Here is a 21,706-nt window from a genome sequence, read left to right on the forward strand (position 1 = left end):
GCTGGGGAATATAGTCTTTTAGCTGGATGTTATGAAGAAAGAAAAAAGGGCTGTTAGGTTGTTGGCACCTAGGAGTATCTGCTGCTAATGTCTTCTGTTGCAATTTCATGGGTTCCAAATCAGCAGGTGGAGAACAAAATAAGACCCTTATAAAACTGACAAAGATGATCTTTGAGAAAGGGGCTTGTGTCTGCAGTCAAGTGTGTTTCCTAATATTGAACTCTAGAATTAAACAGACTTACCCATCCAGTTATGAAAGTGCTGGACCAAGTAGAGCCTGTCCCTATTAAATCTGCGACATGAAGGATCAAAGCAAATGTTTGCTTCCTGCCAGCAGCTCTTTCTCAGCCGAAAGGGAGTAGTGGGGGAGGGGATAGAGAGAGGCTGGGAGTGTTCCTTATGTCATCAGAAATGGGGCAGTATTATCCTCTTCCTTCTCCCTTCCTATGCTATTCCTTATTCTAAGAGTTCAGCGTGATGCCTGGCATGTAGTAAGCGTTCAGAGTATGGTGATTATTATTATTATGATAATTTGAGTAGCTTCCGCTGTGTCATAATCCATGCATTCCATCTTCCCATGTGCATTGCTATTGACAAACAGCGTGATTTTCTATGCAATATTCTTTTATAAATTTACTGTGAGATAAAATTGATAAATCATTTTAAAAGGCTTTATGGGTACCTTTTAGAGGAATAATTTTAAACTTTTGGTTTGGTTACAGTTTCTTTTGCAAATATAATAAAACTATGTATGTATCATAAATTATATATGATTTCTGGGGATATGTGGACCTTAGAATGAGAACCCATGGTGTAGATAACATTTAAAGAACTATGCATCTTACTGTAAACTGGTATCACTGACTGTTGAATAAGCTAAGTACAGTTAATTAATAGGAAGGGGATAGTGGTTAAGATCACGTGAAGCAGACAAGCACACCTTTGAACTTTGACTGTGTCCACCTGCTAGCTTTTTGACCTTAAGCCAGTTATTAACCACTGAGCATTATTATTTAAAAAAAAAAAAAATCAGGGGCCAGCCTGGTAGCGTAGCAGTTAAGTTCAGGTGCTCCGCTTCAGTGGCCTGGGATTCGCTGGTTTGGATCCTGGGCATAGACCTATGCACTACTTATCAAGCTATGCTGTGGCAGGTGTCCCACAGGTAGTGGAAGATAGGCATGGATGTTAGCTCACGGCCAATCTTCCTCAGCAGAAATGAGGAGGATGTGGTGGATGTTAGCTCAGGGCTAATCTTCCTCCAAAGAAAAAAAAAATCAGTAAAATGGAGGTGGTAATAGTTCCTGTGTCACAAGATTGGGGAGTAAATGGGATAATATATTTAAGCATTACTTCTGGGCCAGATACAGAACATTCACCTGCTATTTGCCTCTTTTGCTATTGTTTTTATAATCATTAGTGTTATTATTCTTTGCCTTTCTAACCTCACCCTGATCATCTTGTAGTTTCCAATGACTAAGTTATTGAGTTTAATAACTTGGAAATAAAATTGTTCTGAGCAAAAAGCTTGGTCCTTTAGATCTGCTTCTGTTAAAAAAAAGAGAAAAAAGTCCTCAGGAGTAATCTTCATGATCTTTGATCTCTCCAAAATAAGAAAGACCTTTCAGTGCCCGCTCAGGGCTCTTCAGGGAAGAGATCTTTGGTATGCACTCCAGAATTTCCCCTTCTTCCTTTGCTCCCACTCATGCCTTCTTCCTGGCCCAGCAGAAGGAGAAAGATGTCAGTTTGATACCTCTGGCCTCTTTTGAAAACCTGGTAATGGTATTTATCCTGTCAGCAGTTCCTGGGTATTTAGCATTTTACATCTTGATCTGTCTTTATTATTTGAGGAAAAGTCCTTAACTTTCCCCATTCCTTTCTGATGAATACCTCAGTCTACAGAAGTTTGGTCCCCTCTCTAAGAGCCGCAGATCCCCTGCTGTTTTTATAGGCTGACTTGACCCAGACTGCTTCTGTTCAAGGAGCTCATTGTTATTAAGTTAGTGCCAGTTTATACCAGACTTAACTTTTAAAGCACATTTAAATAGACTTCTTAATGGTTTTTTTGGCTGATGTTTAAAATTATCTGTTTTTTTCTCTAATCAACAGAATAGCACTTGCTTATTGTAAAAATGATTCAGAAATTATAGAAATCGTAAAGAAGAAAATAAAGATTTCCCATAGTTCCACCCCACTAAAGTAGCCACTTTTTCTGTTTTTGTATGATTCTATGTCTTTTTCCATACATACATATAGGTTTATATTTCTTTAAAAATTTTTTAGTTTTCCCCAAAATATACTCCTCTGTATATACTGTTTTATAATCTACTTTTTTCCTACTGTAATTATATATCTACGTGATTATTTTAAACAGTTGTATAGTATTTTATCAAATGGATATATTATAATTTATTTAACTAATTCCCTATTGAAATGGATATTTAGGTTGTTTATAATTTTTTAGTAATTTAACTGCAGGACAATAAACTTTTATCTGATCCATTTCTGAGTAGTTGTTTTATTATCTTTTAGTGTATTCTTAGAGGTTGAATTTGTGGGTCAAAGGCTGTGTACCTACTAACTGGCTATGAAAGTACCTTTTCTAATTAAATTCGTGTATTATCAGTCATTTTGATATTTTCCAGTATGATAAAACTAATGTCTATGTGTCTTTTAATTTCTGTTGCTTTGATTATTAGAGATTGAACACATTTTCATGGTTTTTGGCCACTTGGATTTTTTCCGAGATTAATTTTCTGTTATATAGTCTTTGCTTATCTTCCTAAGATATGTATTTTAAAAACAACAGAATTCTGTTTTTTGCATTAAGTAATAGATTATACTTCCTGTTTTTAAAAAAGTACTTTTCTCTTTGCTTGACTTAATTTCTCGCTTAGGTAGTTATTTTCAAGTATTAACATAGGACATTAAGTAATTAACTAGTAAAAGACCCCAAGCTTATTAGAATAATTTCTTTGCCTGAAATACAAATCAAGAGGACTGAAATCCTTTATGTTGTTTGCACTCTAAGGTAGCTATTTTGGCTTAACTCTTCCTTCTTTGCTCACATCTGGTTCTTGACCATGTTCTAGATAAGAGACGTCTATATAAGTAAATATGTATCTGTATTTTTACATGTTCTTCATTTTCATCCTGTTAAAATTAAAGGATTTGGAAGTTGTTGATTCAAATACTTGTTTTAGCAAACTGTGATTTTTAAAATCAGAAGGTGTTTTGGATATAATCTTTCCACATGATAAAGGGCATGTTGTTTTTACCTTAATTGCTTTTAGAAGAAAAACAACTGTGAAGACATTATGTATTTATGCGGACTACAAATCTGATGAAAGCTATACTCCAAGCAAGATCTCAGTCAGAGTAGGAAATAATTTTCACAACCTTCAAGAAATTCGGGTATGTCTTTCACGTTTTTAAAAATATGTTATCCTGTAACTGTTGCTCTTTAGAGGATAATCTCATTTGACATTAGATTAGCAGGTTAAATGTTAATATATAAAGGGAAAATTGTTAATATTTAAGAAAACATTTTTAATTCTTTTTAATATTTTTAATTTTCTTTTGAATTCTGATTGTCATCTTTATTTTCTTCCAATATTTTAATATATTTATTATATAGTGAGCCTCATATACTTAGCTCCTAGATTCTCTAATTGTTGATATTTTGTTATATTTACTTTATTATAATCTGTCCATCAATCCGTGTAATTTTTACATGCATTTCAAAATAAGTTGCAGATATCTGTACATATCACCCCAAATACTTCAGCATGGTGTATGATAACTGGTGGAGCTATTAATATTTGCTTAACGTTCATTTTTTAAGGTAAAATTTATATAAATTTTGCAGAGATCTTAAGTATGTTATTTGGTGAGCTTTGGCAAATGCATTTGTTTAACTCCAGCTCCTATTAAGATATAGAACATTTCCATCACCCCAGAAAATTCCCTCATATCCCTTTTCCCAGTCTATCTCCATTTCCATCCTACCCTCAGAGGTAACTGTTGTTGTGATTTTGTTTGTTTATGTATTCGTTCATTCATTTATCCCATAGATCAGTTTGGCTGATTTTATGGAGTTGTAGCCCATTGTTTGAATATACCACAATTTATTTATCCTCTCTATAACTTTTTGAAGTTATTAGGACAGGGCTTTTGTGACCTGAATTTTATTAGTCCCCTAATACTTATATTTCAGAGATATTTTCAATGATTTTGAACTGTATACTTGTTAAGTTCTGGCATTAGCATTTTTTCTTGTCAGAAAATCGTTGAGCTCAAATAATCATTCAAATCTTTTGAGTTAGGTGGTTCTGAGAGGTCTGAGAAGCACTTGTGATTTCTGAAAGACTTCCACTTACTTTGTGGCCTGGACTCTTATTTGACTTACTGTTTATATTAAGATCCTGTCTCTGCATTTATATTTCTTCCCTGAGTTAGTAATAAAATACTTAATAAAAATCATGTATACTTTCATTATTTTCTCATTAAGCACAGAGTTGTTCTCTTGTGAAATTTGCTTATGTATTGACAAATAAGAGTAAGGACATTCTCCACAGATATTGTTTTTGGCTTGTTTTTTCATCCTTCTTTGAGGTAAGTTTGTCACTTTTTGAGATGACTGCCTGGTCTTGTTTCATAAAGTTATCTTCATTTACTTTTAAAAAACAATCCTATAAATTGAGAACTGTTTTTGAAAAATTGTTGTAGATAAGATATTCTTCTTTCAGTTTAGACACATTTCCTATTTCACCTGAGATCCCATACTGGTTAATACATACTTCCCATATTTGAATAAATGCATAAATAGATAAACTCTTAATTTTCTTTGTAAGTTTCTTCATTCACCCCAGTGCTTTTTTCATTCAGAATCTTAAAGTTCTTTTTATTATGATGATTATATTGGACCTTTTGCTAGCCCTTCGTTGAGTCATCTATTAATACATGTAATTAGTGTTTAATGCTTTAAAGATGAGATATTCACTTCTTATACTTTAATTCTTAAATATTTTGTATTTATCACATGATTGGGTAACTCATATTGAGAAACCTTTTGGGAGCAAAGTCATCTTGTTTTGGTTTAAAACTAAAGATTTGTCATGTAATTCCTCAGGCAGGTTGAAATATGTGAAACGCTGGAAATAAAATGTTTTGATCCAACATATGTGTGGTATATATTTGAAATGTCCACTAGATGTCACTGTTATCCTTTAATTGCTAGTCTCGTATCCTAGTTGTACTAAGTTCAAGACCTCAGGGAGTCTTAGTTGTGCTAGTTTTTCCTAGAGTATATATATTCAAAAATTCTTTGATGCATTTTGGGAAATGTACATCTTCATACATGATTTCTAGATTTATGTATTAAATATGTATTTTGTATTGTGTTGTAAATTGGAGAAACTTGAAATGGTATTGGACCATTGTGGAATACTTTTAATCTAGTCTTTGCTACTATTATATCATTTAAATGCTGAAACATTCCCATATAGAATAAGGGCTCTTTTAGGTAGTCTCTTAATTTTATTCTAAGTGTGTTTATATTTCTGTGTAGTGACCACATAGCCTCATGAGACCAGTAATACTGAATATTACCAGGTGATAATGTAAGTTGTTTTCCTGAAAAACTTAATGAACATACTGCTTTTCTGCCACAGTTCTCACTAAGGAACCATAATTTTTGGATTTTGCTTTAAAATATTAGTGCCGGCCTTTGCAGCTCATGATATAAACGATACTTTATCTTTTAATTGTACGTTTTTATATGTGATTTATTCTGTTTACCTTTTTCTAAGTTAAAGAAATAAGAATCTGATAGCACTTTGATTTTTAAGGAAAGATAAGCAGATCATGATTTTATTTTTTTACATTAGTCCTTTATAAGATTTAAATTGTTATTTTAAAAAAATCTTTGCTTCTAATTCGGATACTAAGACAAGTGATGAAAATAGTGTGAACTTTTATGAGGTTTTTAGAACCATCATTTCATTAGTTATAGGACTGATTTAACTGAGTGGAAAATCCAACTAAATCTTTTTATATTTTTCCATGGATGTTTGCCCACTGGAGGGTGTAGTGTGTATTGGAGTGTTTTAATGGGTTTTCCTTTTTTACTAGAAATTATGGATTTGTTTACTTGAAACATTCTAAAAACCTATTTTCTGTAATTTTATTATTGATTTCTAGTGTAACTTTTAGAAAATTGTAGTTCAGGGTGAGAAAACATAATGGCTACCCTATTTATCCCAAAGTTATTTTTTTCTATCATATGTTTTCCTTCAGTTCACTTATGAAGCATGATGTTATGTCTAGATTTTGTTATCTCTGTTCAAAAATCTCTACAAAGAGATCGGGCCCTTCCTTTACTGTTCTAGAATGCATATTTTAGCCTCTATACCTGAGGAGGGACTTAAAATGGAAATGAAGTTTACACTTTCTGCTTACTGGTTTCAAGATACTAAAACTGGTTTTGACCACATAGAACATCTTTGACACCAAAGTTGAATTTATTTCTGCTGCTCATTCTACTTTCTTGTTTTCAAAATTATCCATCCTACACAAATCAGAAACCAACAACCTAAGAACACTTTATAAGATATTTATAATTTATTGCTTCTCCACAAGAGACTATTTCTATATAGAAATGAGAATTTAGCATTTCAGAATCTTTATTGCATTATCTTTTCAAATACTTCATCTCAATTGTGTTACTTTTATGCAGGAAGTTATGTTCATGTTCAGGAAGTTATTTAAGAGAAGTTTTCAAATAAAGATACAGTGCTTTTTAAATTTTTAAATCCTTTGTATGTTAGCTTTATATTTTGGTTTAATGTTCTTTTTCTTTGCTCTCAGAGGGGAGAATATGTGTGTAGGCAATTTTTTGTCATCTAGAGCAAGGAACCAAAGAATACTAGTATATCTTACATATGACCATTTTAACATTTTAGAAAACATCTCCAGCTGAAATTTAAGAAAACCTAAAATACTTTTCAATTTGCTAACTAGTTATTTCTCTTTTTAAAAACTATTGTAGAAATTTTTGTACTTAAATCTGAGACTGATGTGATTTATTAGACGTATAGTGACTACTCTCAAGATTATTTCTGTACAGTTCTACAAAAAACAACTTGTTAACTTAAGGTTAAGCAGATATTTTTAGCGTATGTGAAAGTTGTCCTTTCGTTCATTGTTAGTATTCTGCTTCTAAAATTTGTGGCCACAAAAGGATAAAATATTGATGGAGCACAAGTTTGAGCACTTAAGTGAATTTTAAGCCTTGTTTTTGTCTTCAGATAATAAAGCTGTTACCAAGTGATTTTTTTTTTAAGAGGAGGCTTGAAACAAGTCTTCAGTGTTAAGCTGTAATGATATTTTGCCTTTCTTCCATGTGGGCGAGCCTTTTGGCTCTACCTTGTGTCTTAAATCAGTGGCATGGCTGTGGGAGTCCATATATGGTCCTTTGACAGAAGTGGTTAATAAGTCAGCTCTTCTGTTAAAATAACATTTACTATTATAATTTGAGCTCCGTTAATGTGTGGGGTAGAGTAAGAAGATGCAGACAAAGGCTCTGATTCTATCCATTGATCTTAAAATCGACTTGTATTTACTTTCTTATGAGGGGCCTATGTTAAACAACTTGATATAAAGTGGAATGACTTAGGTAATATCTGCAAACATAAATTGGTCTGGTAAGACAGAATGTTTAATTTATTGAGCCTTTGGAAAAAAAGTTTTTATTGAATTTAACTAAAAGACAATATATTTTTTTAAATTAGTTTTTAGGAATCTTTGAAATGAGTGTATAATGTTTTGATGTGATACACAGTTTTTAGGCCAGAAGTATTGTCCTCTCTTATCCCTCTTTAAAAGTAAAATATGCAATTAAAAAATTATTCATGATTATATACATTACTTATTTCCAAAATGGAGTTGATGTAACTATTCATTTGGGATACATCTCCTTTTGGAACTGAAATATGTTGCACAGTAGAATATCATATCTTTAAGAGAGAAACATTCCTTTACTTCTTGTTTTTTGTTTGACCATAAACTTGGATTTTACATTTTTTTTTTTTTTAAAGATTTTATTTATTTTTTTTCCTTTTTCTCCCCAAAGCCCCCCGGTACATAGTTGTATATTTTTCGTTGTGGGTCCTTCTAGTTGTGGCATGTGGGACGCTGCCTCAGCGTGGTTTGATGAGCAGTGCCATGTCCGCGCCCAGGATTCGAACCAACGAAACACTGGGCCGCCTGCAGTGGAGCGCGCGAACTTAACCACTCGGCCACGGGGCCAGCCCCTTGGATTTTACATTTTTTAAGAGATATAGTCTGACATTCCCATAAAAGATAGATTCATGCTTTATTTAGTGAATATTTATTTAGGGCCTGCTAAGTGCCAGGCACTGTGTTAGGTACTGGAGATACAGCAAAGATAGTCACTTTTTCTGCCCTTAAGCACGTCATGGTCTAGTGGAAGAAACAGGGAAATAAATCAACAGTTACAATATAGTCTAGTAGATGCATTTAGGAGGCTGTGGGAACACAATGGAATATTCGAAGCAGTGGTTTAAAAAGTTTTTCTGAAAGAGATGATTGTTCAACTGAAGAAGAAAGTAGAGGCATTCTGAAAGGGGGCACTGCATGCACAAAGGTGTGAAAGAGTGAGGGCATGGCATAATGGCAGAACTGCAAGTAGTTTAGTATGCCTGCAAGCTGGGTAGGTGTAAGAGAATGACAAGAAAGACTGGAGAAGTATTTATTCATTCAACACATTTATTGTGATGGTAATATGGCCTCTGTACATAAGGAGTTTACGTTCTTGTAGGGAATAAATATATAATTGCTACAGTGAAAATATGTAAGCAAAAGTTAGATTGTGCTTACCGTCAGACTTATAGGGAGTTTAGACTTTAAATGAGGAAACATCAATAAAGTCTAATCTTGGGAATGCTGGAGTTGGAGCAATGTGAAGACCAGGTAGTATCCAGGTGAAGATTATGAGGAATTAACTAGGGCTGTGGCAATGAAGTTCAAGAGGAAGGGATGTATTTGAAGTGGAATCAAAAGGACTTGTGACTGATTGCCACCTGGGTTATACCAGGAGTATGTGTAGGGGGTTTAAGTAGGTAGAAGAAGGCATTTAGAATTCTCACGTTTGGCAACTGGTTGAATGTTGCCATTAATCAGAAATGGAATACCTTGTCAAGGAACACTGAGACTGGGGATAGAGAGAAAGGTTAAGCTCATGAGATTAAGTTTTGTCACTGATTTCTGGTGTTTTAGGTGGAGGGCTTAACAGTGGGTAGTGGGCTATATGGATCTGAACCTGAAGACACAAGTCTAGGTTAAGAGTGTGGATTTGGGAATCATCAGTGTGTAAGTAGAAGCTTCAGTGTGAGTTTTGATTCATTGAGGGAGTGTGTATAGTAGAAAAGAAGAGTGCCAGGGCTGCAACTCGGGAAATGCTAGCATTCAAGTATTGGGTAGAAAAATATTATCCAATGAAAAAGGCTGAGAGGAACTGCCAGAGATGAGAAGAAAATCAAGAGAATATGTTGTCATAGGAGCTGAGAATGATCAGAAGTATCCAGTTAGATAGGGACTGAAAAGTTTCCTTCACAAGCGTGTGTTACATGTTTTCATATCAAGCATGTGTTACATTGTTTCATTGAAATTTATTTAATGCAATTCTGAATTAAGGCAGTTCTTGCAAGTATTTTAATCACTCTTTGGAGTAATAGTTTCTAAATTTAGATTTGAGACTAATGAAATTATTTTGTTAATAGGAGAATTCCATCTTTTCCTACCATAGTATTTGTGCCAAGTAAGAAGATTCTGAAGGGGATTCTTTTGTTTCGTAATGCTTTGCATTGGAAGGTTTGGTCCTGCTGATGCGTACTTAAAGTAAACTTCAAAGTTGATGAGGTTCCTTTCAAGAGCATTCATTGTGCTGTATGTAAGGTCGCTTTTTTCAAGTGCTCTTTCGCATCAGTTATGGAAGAGCTGCACTGTTTCTTTTAGGCAGAGTGACAGTAGTAACGGCCAAGGGCAAAGAAAACAAAAAACAAAATTAAAAAACCCTTTTTTAACCCTATGGCAGAATACGGTATAATAGAAATATAAAAGTGAAAATGACATGGTTTTAGAGATAGAGATTATCAACCCCTTTTATATGAGCAAAGCCTACTGAGCGTGGATGGCCAGCTGAACAGGGCAAGGGTGGGCACCTGGCTGAGAATCTAGCACAGTTTCAGAAGCAGTAGGCATTTAATAAAAAGTTGTCAAATAAATATACCAGCAGTCAGTTCACGGGCTTGCCAGTGACCCATGCTTGTGAAGTTTGCTTCAAAAAGATTATTGGGGAAAATCCAATTCCTTCTTTCAGAAAATTTAAAAAAAAATTTTAATTGTGATAAAAAACACAAAATTTACCATCTTAACATTTTTAAATGTACAGGTTACTAGTGATGGGTGTTTTCACATTGTTGTATAGCAGATCTCCAGAACTTTTTCATCTTGCAAAACTAGGAATCTATATCCATTAAACAACTCCTCCTCATTTTCCCTCTCTTCAGCCCCTGGTAACCATTCTACTTTTTATTTCTATGAATTTGACAACGTTACATACCTCATAAGTGGACTCATGCAGTATTTGTCTTTTTTGTGACAGACTTATTTCACTTAGCACAGTGTCCTTAAGGTTCATTTAGGTTGTAGCATGCGACAGAATTTTCTCTTTTTTTTTAAGGCTAAGTACTACCCCATTGTATGTATATACCACATTATGGTTATCTATCTGTTGATGGACACTTGAGTTGCTTCCACCTCTTAACTATTGTGAATAATGCTGCCGTGAACACAGATGTGCAAATATCTCTTTGAGATCCTGCTTTCAGTTTTTGGGGTGTATACCCAGAAGTGGGATTTGGGGGTCATATGGTAGTTCTGTTTTAATTTTTTGCCTCTCTCAAAAATATGACTCAAATGAAACAGGCAGCTTAGCAGCAAGACTTGATGCACAGAGATAGTGACATGGAGAGGGTGAGTAAGGTGAAGGGCCATGTGCAAACTGAAGTTTTAAAGTGAGAAGAATATGTAAGACATGGAAGGAGTTAGGATGGTGTGGAATGAATAGAGTGGATGCAAGGACGGAGACAGATAACCGGGAGAGAGAAAAATAGAGTTGAACAAGTGGCTGGTGCCCCCAATATTCTTCGTTTACTGACCTGATACCTGGTTGTTGGTGTTTTCCTGGCTTCCCATGGATATGTAAACTTCTCAGAAAGCCCCCTCTTCCTGTATAAACTTTTGAGTTAATCTTTATTCTTGGCAACTAAAATGGCCCTAATTAGAACAGTAGTACAGCAGAAAGAGCTGCAGCAAATCTTGCAGTTGATATTTTTGGTGGGAGCAGTGTTGCATTCAGAAGAGAAAAATCAGGACATCAGTTTTGATTTAGATTGAATTGACCATCATAGAATTGTTTTTGAGTCATTATGTTCACTGTAATTTGTTTACTGTTACCTCTGTTATTTATTAAGCACTTTACACATGCATGTCACTGTGCTAAGCAGTCTCTACTCACTATTTCATTTTGTCTCTCCAAAGCTCAAGTGGTGGTCAGACGTTATTATTATCCCTTTATTCAAATAAAGCTAGGACTTGGAATAAATGGACCTTTTGCTATATGGCTCACTCTAAATGTGAGAATGTTAGAGCTGAAAGAAACTCTAGAGGTAATCTATTTCTTCGAAAAACTTAGATGCTAAGAAATCAGGCAGGTAACATAACACCAAAAGTCCGTGCCTTATCCAAAGGGGACAGCTGCTCTTCAGTTTCAGCCTTTGTGGGACACATGGGAATGTAGGCCTAATGTTGCCAATCTTACAGTTTTGAAAGAAAAATCAGAAATCTGGATTTGAAGGTGAAATTTCCCAATTTTTAAGACATGCTGGGAGGGGCCAGTCCTGTGGCATAGTGATTAAGTCCAGTGTGCTCCAATTTGGCAGCCCAGGTTCGTGGGTTTGGATCCCAGGTGCGGACCTACACCATACCACAAGCCGTGTTGTGGTGGCGTCCCACATACAAAATAGAGGAAGATTGATACAGATGTTAGCTCAGAGCTAATCTTCCTCAAGCAAAAAAAAAAAAAAAAAAAAAAGAGGCAGATTGGCAACAGATATTAGCTAAGAGTGAATTTTCCTCACCAAAAAACAAACAAACAAAAAACCCATGCTGGGTAAACAAGGTAAGCCCACAGGCTGGATGTGGCCAAAGGGCCACCAGTTAGCAGCTCCTAGCCAAGTACACTCCCATTATTTTACAAATGAGACACAGAGAGGTGAAGTGAGCTGCCCAATGTCACACAGCAAGTCAGTGGTATAGCTAGGAATCAATATACAATACATATTCCTTCCATTTTTTTTCCTTACAATCACATTAGATTACAAATTAGCAAAATGTTTCTTTAAGTTTTTCAGAAAAATTGAAGTGTGTAGCTGAGGAAATGACTAGTGAGTGACAGGGGATAGATTGACTATAGGTTTTTGAAATGTATTTAAAAATTGTTTACTTCCTTGATTGATACTTTTAACGCTAATGCTTTTGGGGTAAATATTTGCTTTTTTTCCTGCTGATTGATTTTGCTTAATGATTTTATAAAGAGCTTTACAGTGTTATTTGGAGAATAAAATTTCTAAGAAAAAAAAATTTCGAATCTCAGAATAAAAGAGTGAGAATATTAGAATAGAAACTCTGGGAATACAAGACGATACTTTCTCCTATGGCCATTTTTACCTTTATAAGGAAATTAAGAAAAATCATCGTACAAGGGTTTGTAGGTTTTAGGGGAGCTTTCCTCGTGTTTGCAATTATAGGTGATGGTAGAAAACAAAAACAGTAGCCCAGCTATCTCAGCATCATTTTCAGAGCAAATTGTCTACTTTGTAATTCTTCTTTATTTTTTTATTACTTTTTTTTAATTTTTCCTTTTTCTCCCAAAGCCCCCCAGTACATAGTTGTGTTTTTTTTTTTTTTTTTTTAGTTGTGGGTCCTTCTAGTTGTGGCATGTGGGATGCCACCTCAGCATGGCTTGACGAGTGGTGCCATGTCCACGCCCAGGATTCAAACCGTTGAAACCCTGGGCCACTGAAGCAGAGCGCTCGAACTTAACCACTCGGCCACTGGGCAGCCCCTCTACTTCGTGATTCTTAAGAGTGATGCTTAGCTAACTGAATGGTGCACAGCTTGTCTTGATCTCTGGGGCTTAATTAAGTAGGACAGAAGCACTAGGCAGAGGAGACCCTCAAGGAAATTCTGATGAGAGAAGAAGATCTAGATTCAAACTAAGTGGTACCATAACTTTGAAACAATAGTAGGGAAATTGTTCAGATAATATGTAAGCTATCAACTTTTATTGAGTCAGTCTTTTATCTTGTTCTAAATTAATATGGTGTTTCCAAAGTAGCTATGTAAATTTTCTGTTACTTATTTTTGATAGTGAAATGTATAAATTCTTGCTCTGGGTCTTACATATTCCATAGGCTCCCATTTTTTGCCACCATATAAACAAACATCACATAGTGACAAATACCTTGGATTGACTATATATAATATCAAGAGAAGGAGAAGACAAGCCATAAACTGAAAGAAGATACTTGCAAAAGACATGTCTGATAAGGGAATGTTATCCAAAATATACAAAGAACTTTTAAAAACTCAACAATAAGAAAACAAACAACCTGATTAAAAAATAGACCAAAGACCTTAATAGACACTTCACTAAAGAAGATGTACAGATGGCAAATAAGCATATGAAAAGATGCTCCACATCGTATGTCATCAGGGAAATGCAAATTAAAACAAGGTACCATCACATACATATTAGAGTGGCTAAAATCTGGAACACTTACAGTACCGAATGCTGGTGAGGAGGTAGAGCAACGTGAGCTCTCGTTCATTGCTGTTGGGAATTCAAAATGGTACAGCCACTTTGGAAGACAGTTTAGTGGTTTCTTACAAAACTAAACATACTCTTACCATGTGATTCAGCGGTTGTGCTCCTTGGTATTTACTCAGAGGAGTTGAAAACATATCCACACAAAATCCTGCACATGCATGTTTATAGAAACTTTATTCATAATTGCCAAAACTTGGAAACAACCAAGACATCCTTCAGTAGGTGAGTGGATTAATAAATTGTGATATAGAAAATTATTAATAAATTGTGGTACACACAATTTATTTAGCACTAAAAAAGAAATGAGCTGTCAAGCCATGAAAAGACATGGAGGAACCTTAAATGCATATTACTAAGTGACAGAAGCCATCTGAAAAGGCAACATACTGTATAATTCTCACTGTGTGACATTCTGGAAAAGGCAAAACTATGAAGACAGTAAAAAGATCAGGAGTTACCATGAGTTAGGGGTGGTGGAGGGATGAGTAGGCAGAGCACAGAGGATTTTTAGGGCAGTGAAATACTCTGTATGATACTATAATGATGGATACATGTCATTATATATTTGTCTACACCCATAGAATGTACAACACCATGAGTGAACCCTAATGTAAATTCTGGATTTTGGGTGATTATGTGTCAGTCAGCATAGGTTCATCAGTTGTAACAAATGTACCAATCTGGTGGGGGATGTTGATAACGGGAGGTACTGCATGTGAGGGGGCAGGAGGTATATGGGCAATCTCTGTGCCTTCCTCTCAATTTGCTGTGACTCTAAAACTGCTCTAAAAAAAATAAAGTCTTTAAAAAAAAAAGAGGGGGCTGGCGTGATGGCGCAGCAGTTAAGTTTGCACGTTCTGCTTCTCGGTGGCTCCAGGTTCGCCAGTTCTGATCCTGGGTGTGGACATGGCACCGCTTGGCACGCCATGCTGTGGTAGGCATCCCACATATAAAGTAGAAGAAGATGGGCATGGATGTTAGCTCAGGGCCAGGCTTCCTCAGCAAAAAATGAGGAGGACTGGCAGTAGGTAGCTCAGGGCTAATCTTCCTCAAACAAAACAAAACAAAATAGAAAGTATATAATATACTGTCCATCTCTCTCCCCACCACTCAGGATAAGAAGTTTTCTTAGGATTTGACTGGCATATTGAGCTCATATAAAATGATAATTATAGTATGCTGGCAACTTCTGTTTTTCCTGCTTCTTCCTTGAGACTACATACTTGCTTCTAAGCAAGTGAGATTTCATAATAATGAGTCCCCCAATATTTTCTTCTATAGGAAAACATCTCCAGTTTTATAATAGAAATCAATAAAATAATAATAACAGAAACTTATGGCCATAACTACTAATATACGATTTTAGTATATTAGTATATCTATTTTATCTGTATTTAGATAGCAACTTTGAAAATATAGACATTCTGACTCTCTAAAATGTTAGACTAAATAGTGTTATTTTACTCTAATTTAAAAAATCCCTGTTAAAGTAGGGAGCTGGACTGGCGACGCAGGGTTAAGTTCGCATGTTCTGCTTCGGCGGCCTGGGTTTCACTGGTTCAGATCCCAGGTGCGGACATGGCACCTCTTGGCAAGCCATGCTGTGGCAGGTGTCCCACATATAAAGTAGAGGAAGATGGGCACGGATGTTAGCTCAGGGCCAGTCTTCCTCAGCAAAAAGAGGAGGATTGGCAGCAGATGTTAGCTCAGTGCTGATTTTCCTTAAAAAAAGCTAATAAAATAAAATAGAGCGGCATTACATTTATGGTAATAAAAGGATAAAAAATCAAAATTATCCTCATCTAATTTATAAAATCTTGTTGTTAAACATTAGCTTTATCCATTTTAAAATTTTATCATTTCTCTGAGGAAAATTAGTGAAGGCATTGAGAGGTGTTCCTGGCTTTAAAATACTTATTTTGTATGAAGACTTGCCTTGTGTTGAGCAAGAATTGTCTAAAGCAGATATGGAATTCAAATTTGAAACCTTTCTGTTGACTAAGATCAGGATTATCAGAAGCACGGAGTTATCATGACTCACTGAACTCCGTTTAACCTGAAGTTGTAGTCATTTGAAACTTGCTGCTATTCCCCCAGAGTCATATTGTACTTGCCACTGAACATGGAGTTCTCTAACCTTGGCTTCCAGGGGCAGAAACCCAGTCTGTTTCATAATCTGCAATCTGGGTTTTAAATATTGTATTTAAAGTAGGACAGAAGGATGAGACCTAAGCCAGAGGAAGGAACATGTTTCTAGATTGTCTTTGCCATATGGTCCTTTAGTTGTGGGTTTTGGAGTCTGTCAGATCAGACTGGAATCTTGGTACTATCACTTCTTTATTTTGTGATATAGGGCACTTTCTCTGTCCTTTCTGAGCATGTGTTTATTTAAAAAAGAAGAATCACAATACCTATCTTGTTTGGGTGATTGTGAAGATTAAATAAGTTGTGTAAAAACATCTGCGATGTATCAAATAAATAATAGGTTTCTCAATCAATATAAGTTTATATCCTTCCAGATTTCTTTTTTCCTTTAGTTTTGTAGTGGCTGCTTGCCTTATCCTTACACTTGACTGCACAGGTCGGAAAGTGCTAGATAAATGTGTTATCATTCTTACGACATGTTCTAGTAATGGAGAGTAGATAAGTTGTCTTGGATTCAATTCCTTACTGCCAGATGTAAGTATAAAGTGGTTTTTTAAAAAATTTTTTGATGTTCATATTTGGCATTTCAATATCAATTGTCCAAAGTTGGACAGAGCATACATCCCATGCAGGTTTTCTAGTTTTTTGTTTTTTATTTTAATGAAATTTCCATTGGCATTGGGTTGAATATATAGACTTAATCCTTTGAAACTATAGCATCACTGGCTTTATTATTTTATGGCTTTTATAAAGGAATAATTTGGCAGTTTTAATCTTTTTGATATGAACCAGTTAATAGCATAAAATCTGTTGGATCACATGTTGATCCATTCTGTCAAAATATTAGATTTTTCTTTACTAAGGTAATAGTTTACTCACTTGGATACTTCCTTTGATTTTGTACTCTCTTGAAATGCTTATGGGATTTGATTTAATTTATTTAAAAAATAAGCAAAGCTGACTGAACATTGATGACTCTGAAGTCTACTTCTTATCCCTTATACTTACTCTGCAGGATGTGTTCTTTTAAGTTAATACAATATTTATAGTAATAAATTTATAGAATTGGGGGGTATAAATGGGCATTAAAAATTATTACTTATGCATATTTTGACTGTCATGACTTTTACCCAAGCCAATATTTTCAAATAAGCTCTGTCTATCCTAGTTGCACAAATGGTTTTACGAATAGCAGTGATTGAAGCCCTGAGAGTTACTTTAGCCAGTCTGAAGCCTCCCTGATTTGGGAAGTTGGGAGTAGTAACTGAGTTTTAGAAATGCACAGGGCGTGCTACTGTTAATAGGCATTTGCCTTTAGGGCAGTTTGACCTAACAGTTGAACAAATTGCTTCTGTTTGAAATTTGTAAAGCAAAAACAGAGGTATCACAATACATATTTTGCTAGAATATATGTTAAGTTGGCTCACTTGATCAGATAGTTTTAAAAAAAATTACTACATGAAAAAGTTATTCAACTTGTTTTAAAAATCCTTCTCAGCAAAGAAATTGATACCTTGATACCTGTGGTGTTAAGATAGCTTTTCACTTCTTTGTGGCCTGACATAATAGACGATACTTTTGGCTTAGAAACTGGGAGTAGTGGGTCTAACAGTTTGGATGAGTTTGTGTGTATGTGAGCAGGTAATGTGTGGGTACAGGGCCACGTGTAGACCACATGTACATTCATTTATATGAGAGTGCCTTTGCGTTGGAAATGATATGAAAAAAACTGGAGTATTGTCTTACTGTTAATAAAACTTTTCGTGTTGATGTAATTATCTGGATATCAAAACACCCTTCTTCATTCTTTCATCTCCTTCTAGTTGTTGCTCAGTAGTAATTGGATATCATTCTTTTATATAATGGTTTTGAAGCTTGGCAGTATTCTGTGGTCCAATTATTATAAGATGATACTGGGAGATGACTGGGGATTATCTCATATTTTTTTAGGCCGAGTGATGTTGAAAGACCACATTTTGACAAACTGGACAGATCTGGTGTCAAGTCTCAGTTTTGCCGTTTATTGGCTGTGAGAAACTTGGGGACATACTGAGCCCCTCTGAAACCTCAGTTTCCTCATGCATAAAATAGGGATAACAGTACCAGTTTCACTGGATTCCTGAGATGATTAAGTAAGATAAAGTTTGGAAAGTACTTATTCATGTTGCCTGTCACATAGTAAACATTCAATTAATGCAAATTCTCTTGTCTTTAGTGTTTTTAAAAAATAAATAATATTTGAAAACTTGTTTTTTTGAATATTTGAAGTAAAATACAAATTAATTTCCACATTAGCTACTGAGAGAGTAGTAGTGCTTTCTGTACCTTAGGAGAAATCTTGATAAGAGCACTGGATATTGCATATTAAAGGATTCTCTTATTCTTTATTTAGTTGTATAAATTATATAAGCAAATGTAGGCATGCTGATATTAATAATAACTATTGTTTTTAAAAAGCTCCAACATTTTTATATTGAACTTCCCTAAAATAGAAATAACTCTATGTAATTTTTACACCATAACTTACAAGTTGAATAATTTGAATGTAGAGTTTCATCAAAAATGTAGTGTTTCTATCAAATAATATACCACCAATTTGGGGAAAATGACATTACCATAGTATGTTATTAAGATAAACTTAAAATCCCATTAGATATCGGTATTGTCATGTTTCTGAGGTTAATTGGCAGCATATTCAGTTATAGGTTATGAATGGTCCCACTTGAATAATCCACCAAGCTATCAGGCAGAAAGACCAATAGTTCACAGGACTAATTGACCTTGTCAGTATAGTAGAAACACTTACAAATAAAATTCACTTTGAACAACATTGCAAATGAAAACCCCAGAAGAAACTATTATGTCCTGTAACTGTCCTGGAATGCTGTGATTCACTTAGCAGACTGTGAGTGGAGGTGGGTCATGGTGGGCCGGAGTTGTGGGGAGGGAAATGTAAAGGACAGGAGGGAGAATTTTGGAGAGAAATTAATCAGGCAAAATAGTACAGAGAAACACAATATTAGAAATGACTTTAACTATCTTGAATATTCAAAAAGTAGTGTCCTGGAATCTCTGTAAAAGTAGTGTCTTTAAGTTTTTTATTTTTTCACCCTTATTGTTCTGTATCTCAAGCCCTTTTGTACAGATCTGTACAATCATTATTGCAGCGAGCTCTTTGCTGCAAGATAAGAAGGCATCTTTGACAAAGCACAGTGCTGTACTGAGGATGACGTGGGTTTGTCATCCTGCAGGCTTACTTCATTTACATGTTTTACCAATATAAGACAAACACTGTCTAGGATACCATTGTATCTTTGAATCTAGAATAACTTTTTTTGTTTGTTGGTTGGTTGGTTGGTATAGGTTTGGATTTGTGCCAAGGAAGGGAGGAATGTTGGGAAGAGACACAAAAAGAGAGAGAACAGTCACTCCGTGATGAATTTTGACAATCTGTTTTTCTCTCTTCTTTTGCTGATGATGAAACTCATGTATTTTTTTAAAGCCGCCAAAGCAATGTATCAGTCTTTCTTAAAGAAAGCAAATGTTTTCAAATACTTTAAGAAACTTGGTGAACTAATATCAGGGCTCGGTCTTTAAATTAAAAAGAGAGAGAACTTTTAGCTTACAACTCATTTTAGGTAATATGGGTCCCCAAAATAAGCTGTAAGAAACTGCAGCAGATATCAGCCTTCATCATAATACCATAGGAGGATGATAACATTCCTGTTGCATTTTCTTTTTTAAAAAGGCATCTTTTACAATGTAAGAAAAAGACAGTCAAATTGTTAAATAGGCTTCAAAAATAGTAATAAAAAAAGATTTATAATGCAAAGAATTGATGGTATATTTCACCTAGAGTAAGAAAGACAATGTGTAATAAGGGATTTTGTGGTTTTACAGCTCAGTGCATGTGTTTGAAAGCTGTTCTCTCAGCAACGTGGGTGGCAGGTTATGCTACCATATAATGTATTGTAGTTGGCTCTCCACACTTGTCAGAGTTAGTGTTCAACCATTCGGAAAATTTTCCCATTGTTCTATCATGTGAACCAAGACTAGTGTTGAATTCCCAATAACTTACAAAGAAAAGGTTTAATTAGAAAGTTTGAAATTTGATTACATCTTATTGTTTTAATACGGTGTTATATATTTTAGTATTTTATCTGTTATTGCAATTATTTTTCAGTCAAAAAGATATCAAATCAAAACTTCACCTTATTATTCTTTTTAAAAATAGGTTTTACAGAAATTTGTATACCGAATCTTGCCCTTTTTTCTGTATTAACACTCTATTTCCATCTTAAGCATTTTGCTTTAGATGGACCATGGCTCTTGGCAGCTAGCGCATTTTTAACAAATAATACTGTTTCTAGTAAGAGTTGCAGAGAAAAAAAACTTAGTGTGAGGTCCTTGTAAACTGAACCTTTGGAACATTACTTTATTTCTTTCTCCCCCCCTTTTGTGCTTCTTCTCTATTTGTGTAATGGTTCTAAATTGCACCCTTTGAAAAGAAGAATTAAAAACATTTTGTTATTTTTGTAGTTGATTTTTTTCCTTTACCTGTTATTTTAAAGATACACAGCGAAATAAGCAATTATGGTATTGAAATTCCATTGTGCCAGCACCTCCAGAGCATAATCCAAAAAAAACAGAAAACCGCCTGCTGGGTTGTCTGCAATATGCTTGTGTGAACATCAGTGTCTGCTGTTCACACATCATTTTTTTTTTTACTGAAAGTTCCTCTTGGAATAAAGACTCTGTGTTTTCTGAGTGTAGTGAAACGTTTTGTTGGTCCATATATTTTAAATTTGTGAGGATTTCTGTTTGTAGGGTAAGTTGTCATATATGTATATTCCATGATTGTCCCTGGCACATCAAGAAGTAGAGAAAAGGCATGTCTGTTTATGCACTATAAATAATGAAAAACTTTAAATGAAATGAGACAGTATTGAAAGGGAGAAATAATGAGCTTTTGTTGAAGATACATATGAAGAAGGATTGATTTAAATATTGACTTTTGCCCTTTAAAATCTATTTTATTTATAAAGTGAAGTGTATCTTGGCTAGATGAATATAAAAATATCATAAATTTGTCCTATGTTTCATTTGAAATTCAGATAAATATGGTGGCTTCTTGACAATATTGAATTAGTAAAATTTTTCAACTGATCCTACATTATTCTAACTAAGGAATGTATTAGAAAATATATTTATGGATCCTTAGATTAATTTTTAAAAATTTTTAATCTTATTTACTTCTTTCATTTTTATTCTTCTTACGCTACTGGGTATCATATTAGACAGACAGCAAATTTGCAAAATGTAGTCCAGTGTGTTGGCAGTCTTAACCTTTCACTCAGACTCATAAAACATCAGAAAGAAAAAGCATTTACCAGATAATAGGGAACTTCAGGTTTAAATTTAGCGAAATGAAATTGATACCCACAGTCTCCCATAAGGTTTATTTGAATCATTCAGCATTGTTCTTTTTCTTAGAAACTTTCCATGCAGAAGTTAATAAAAGAGTAAATACACAAATTCCTTGCTGAAACTGGGTTTTACCCATTTCAACTATTTTTCGTTGAGAGATAATTT

At 34.6% G+C, this 21,706-nt stretch overlaps 1 protein-coding gene across 4 annotated transcripts in view; it reads left to right on the forward strand.

Annotated features, from left to right (window-relative positions):
• ANAPC10 (anaphase promoting complex subunit 10) overlaps positions 1–21,706 on the forward strand; it is a 187,505-nt gene that overhangs the window by 42,226 nt on the left and 123,573 nt on the right. For all 4 annotated transcript variants that reach the window (XR_011537124.1, XM_070608960.1, XM_070608958.1 and 1 more), the window contains exon 4: positions 3,291–3,411. Coding sequence is in view for 3 of the 4 variants with exons in the window: in XM_070608960.1 (XP_070465061.1) it covers positions 3,291–3,411 (121 nt within the window). In the remaining variant the exon portion in view is untranslated. The remainder of the gene's footprint in view (positions 1–3,290; positions 3,412–21,706) is intronic.

The sequence above is a fragment of the Equus przewalskii genome, chromosome 2 (assembly GCF_037783145.1).
Source record: "Equus przewalskii isolate Varuska chromosome 2, EquPr2, whole genome shotgun sequence".
Lineage (NCBI taxonomy): Eukaryota > Metazoa > Chordata > Mammalia > Perissodactyla > Equidae > Equus > Equus przewalskii.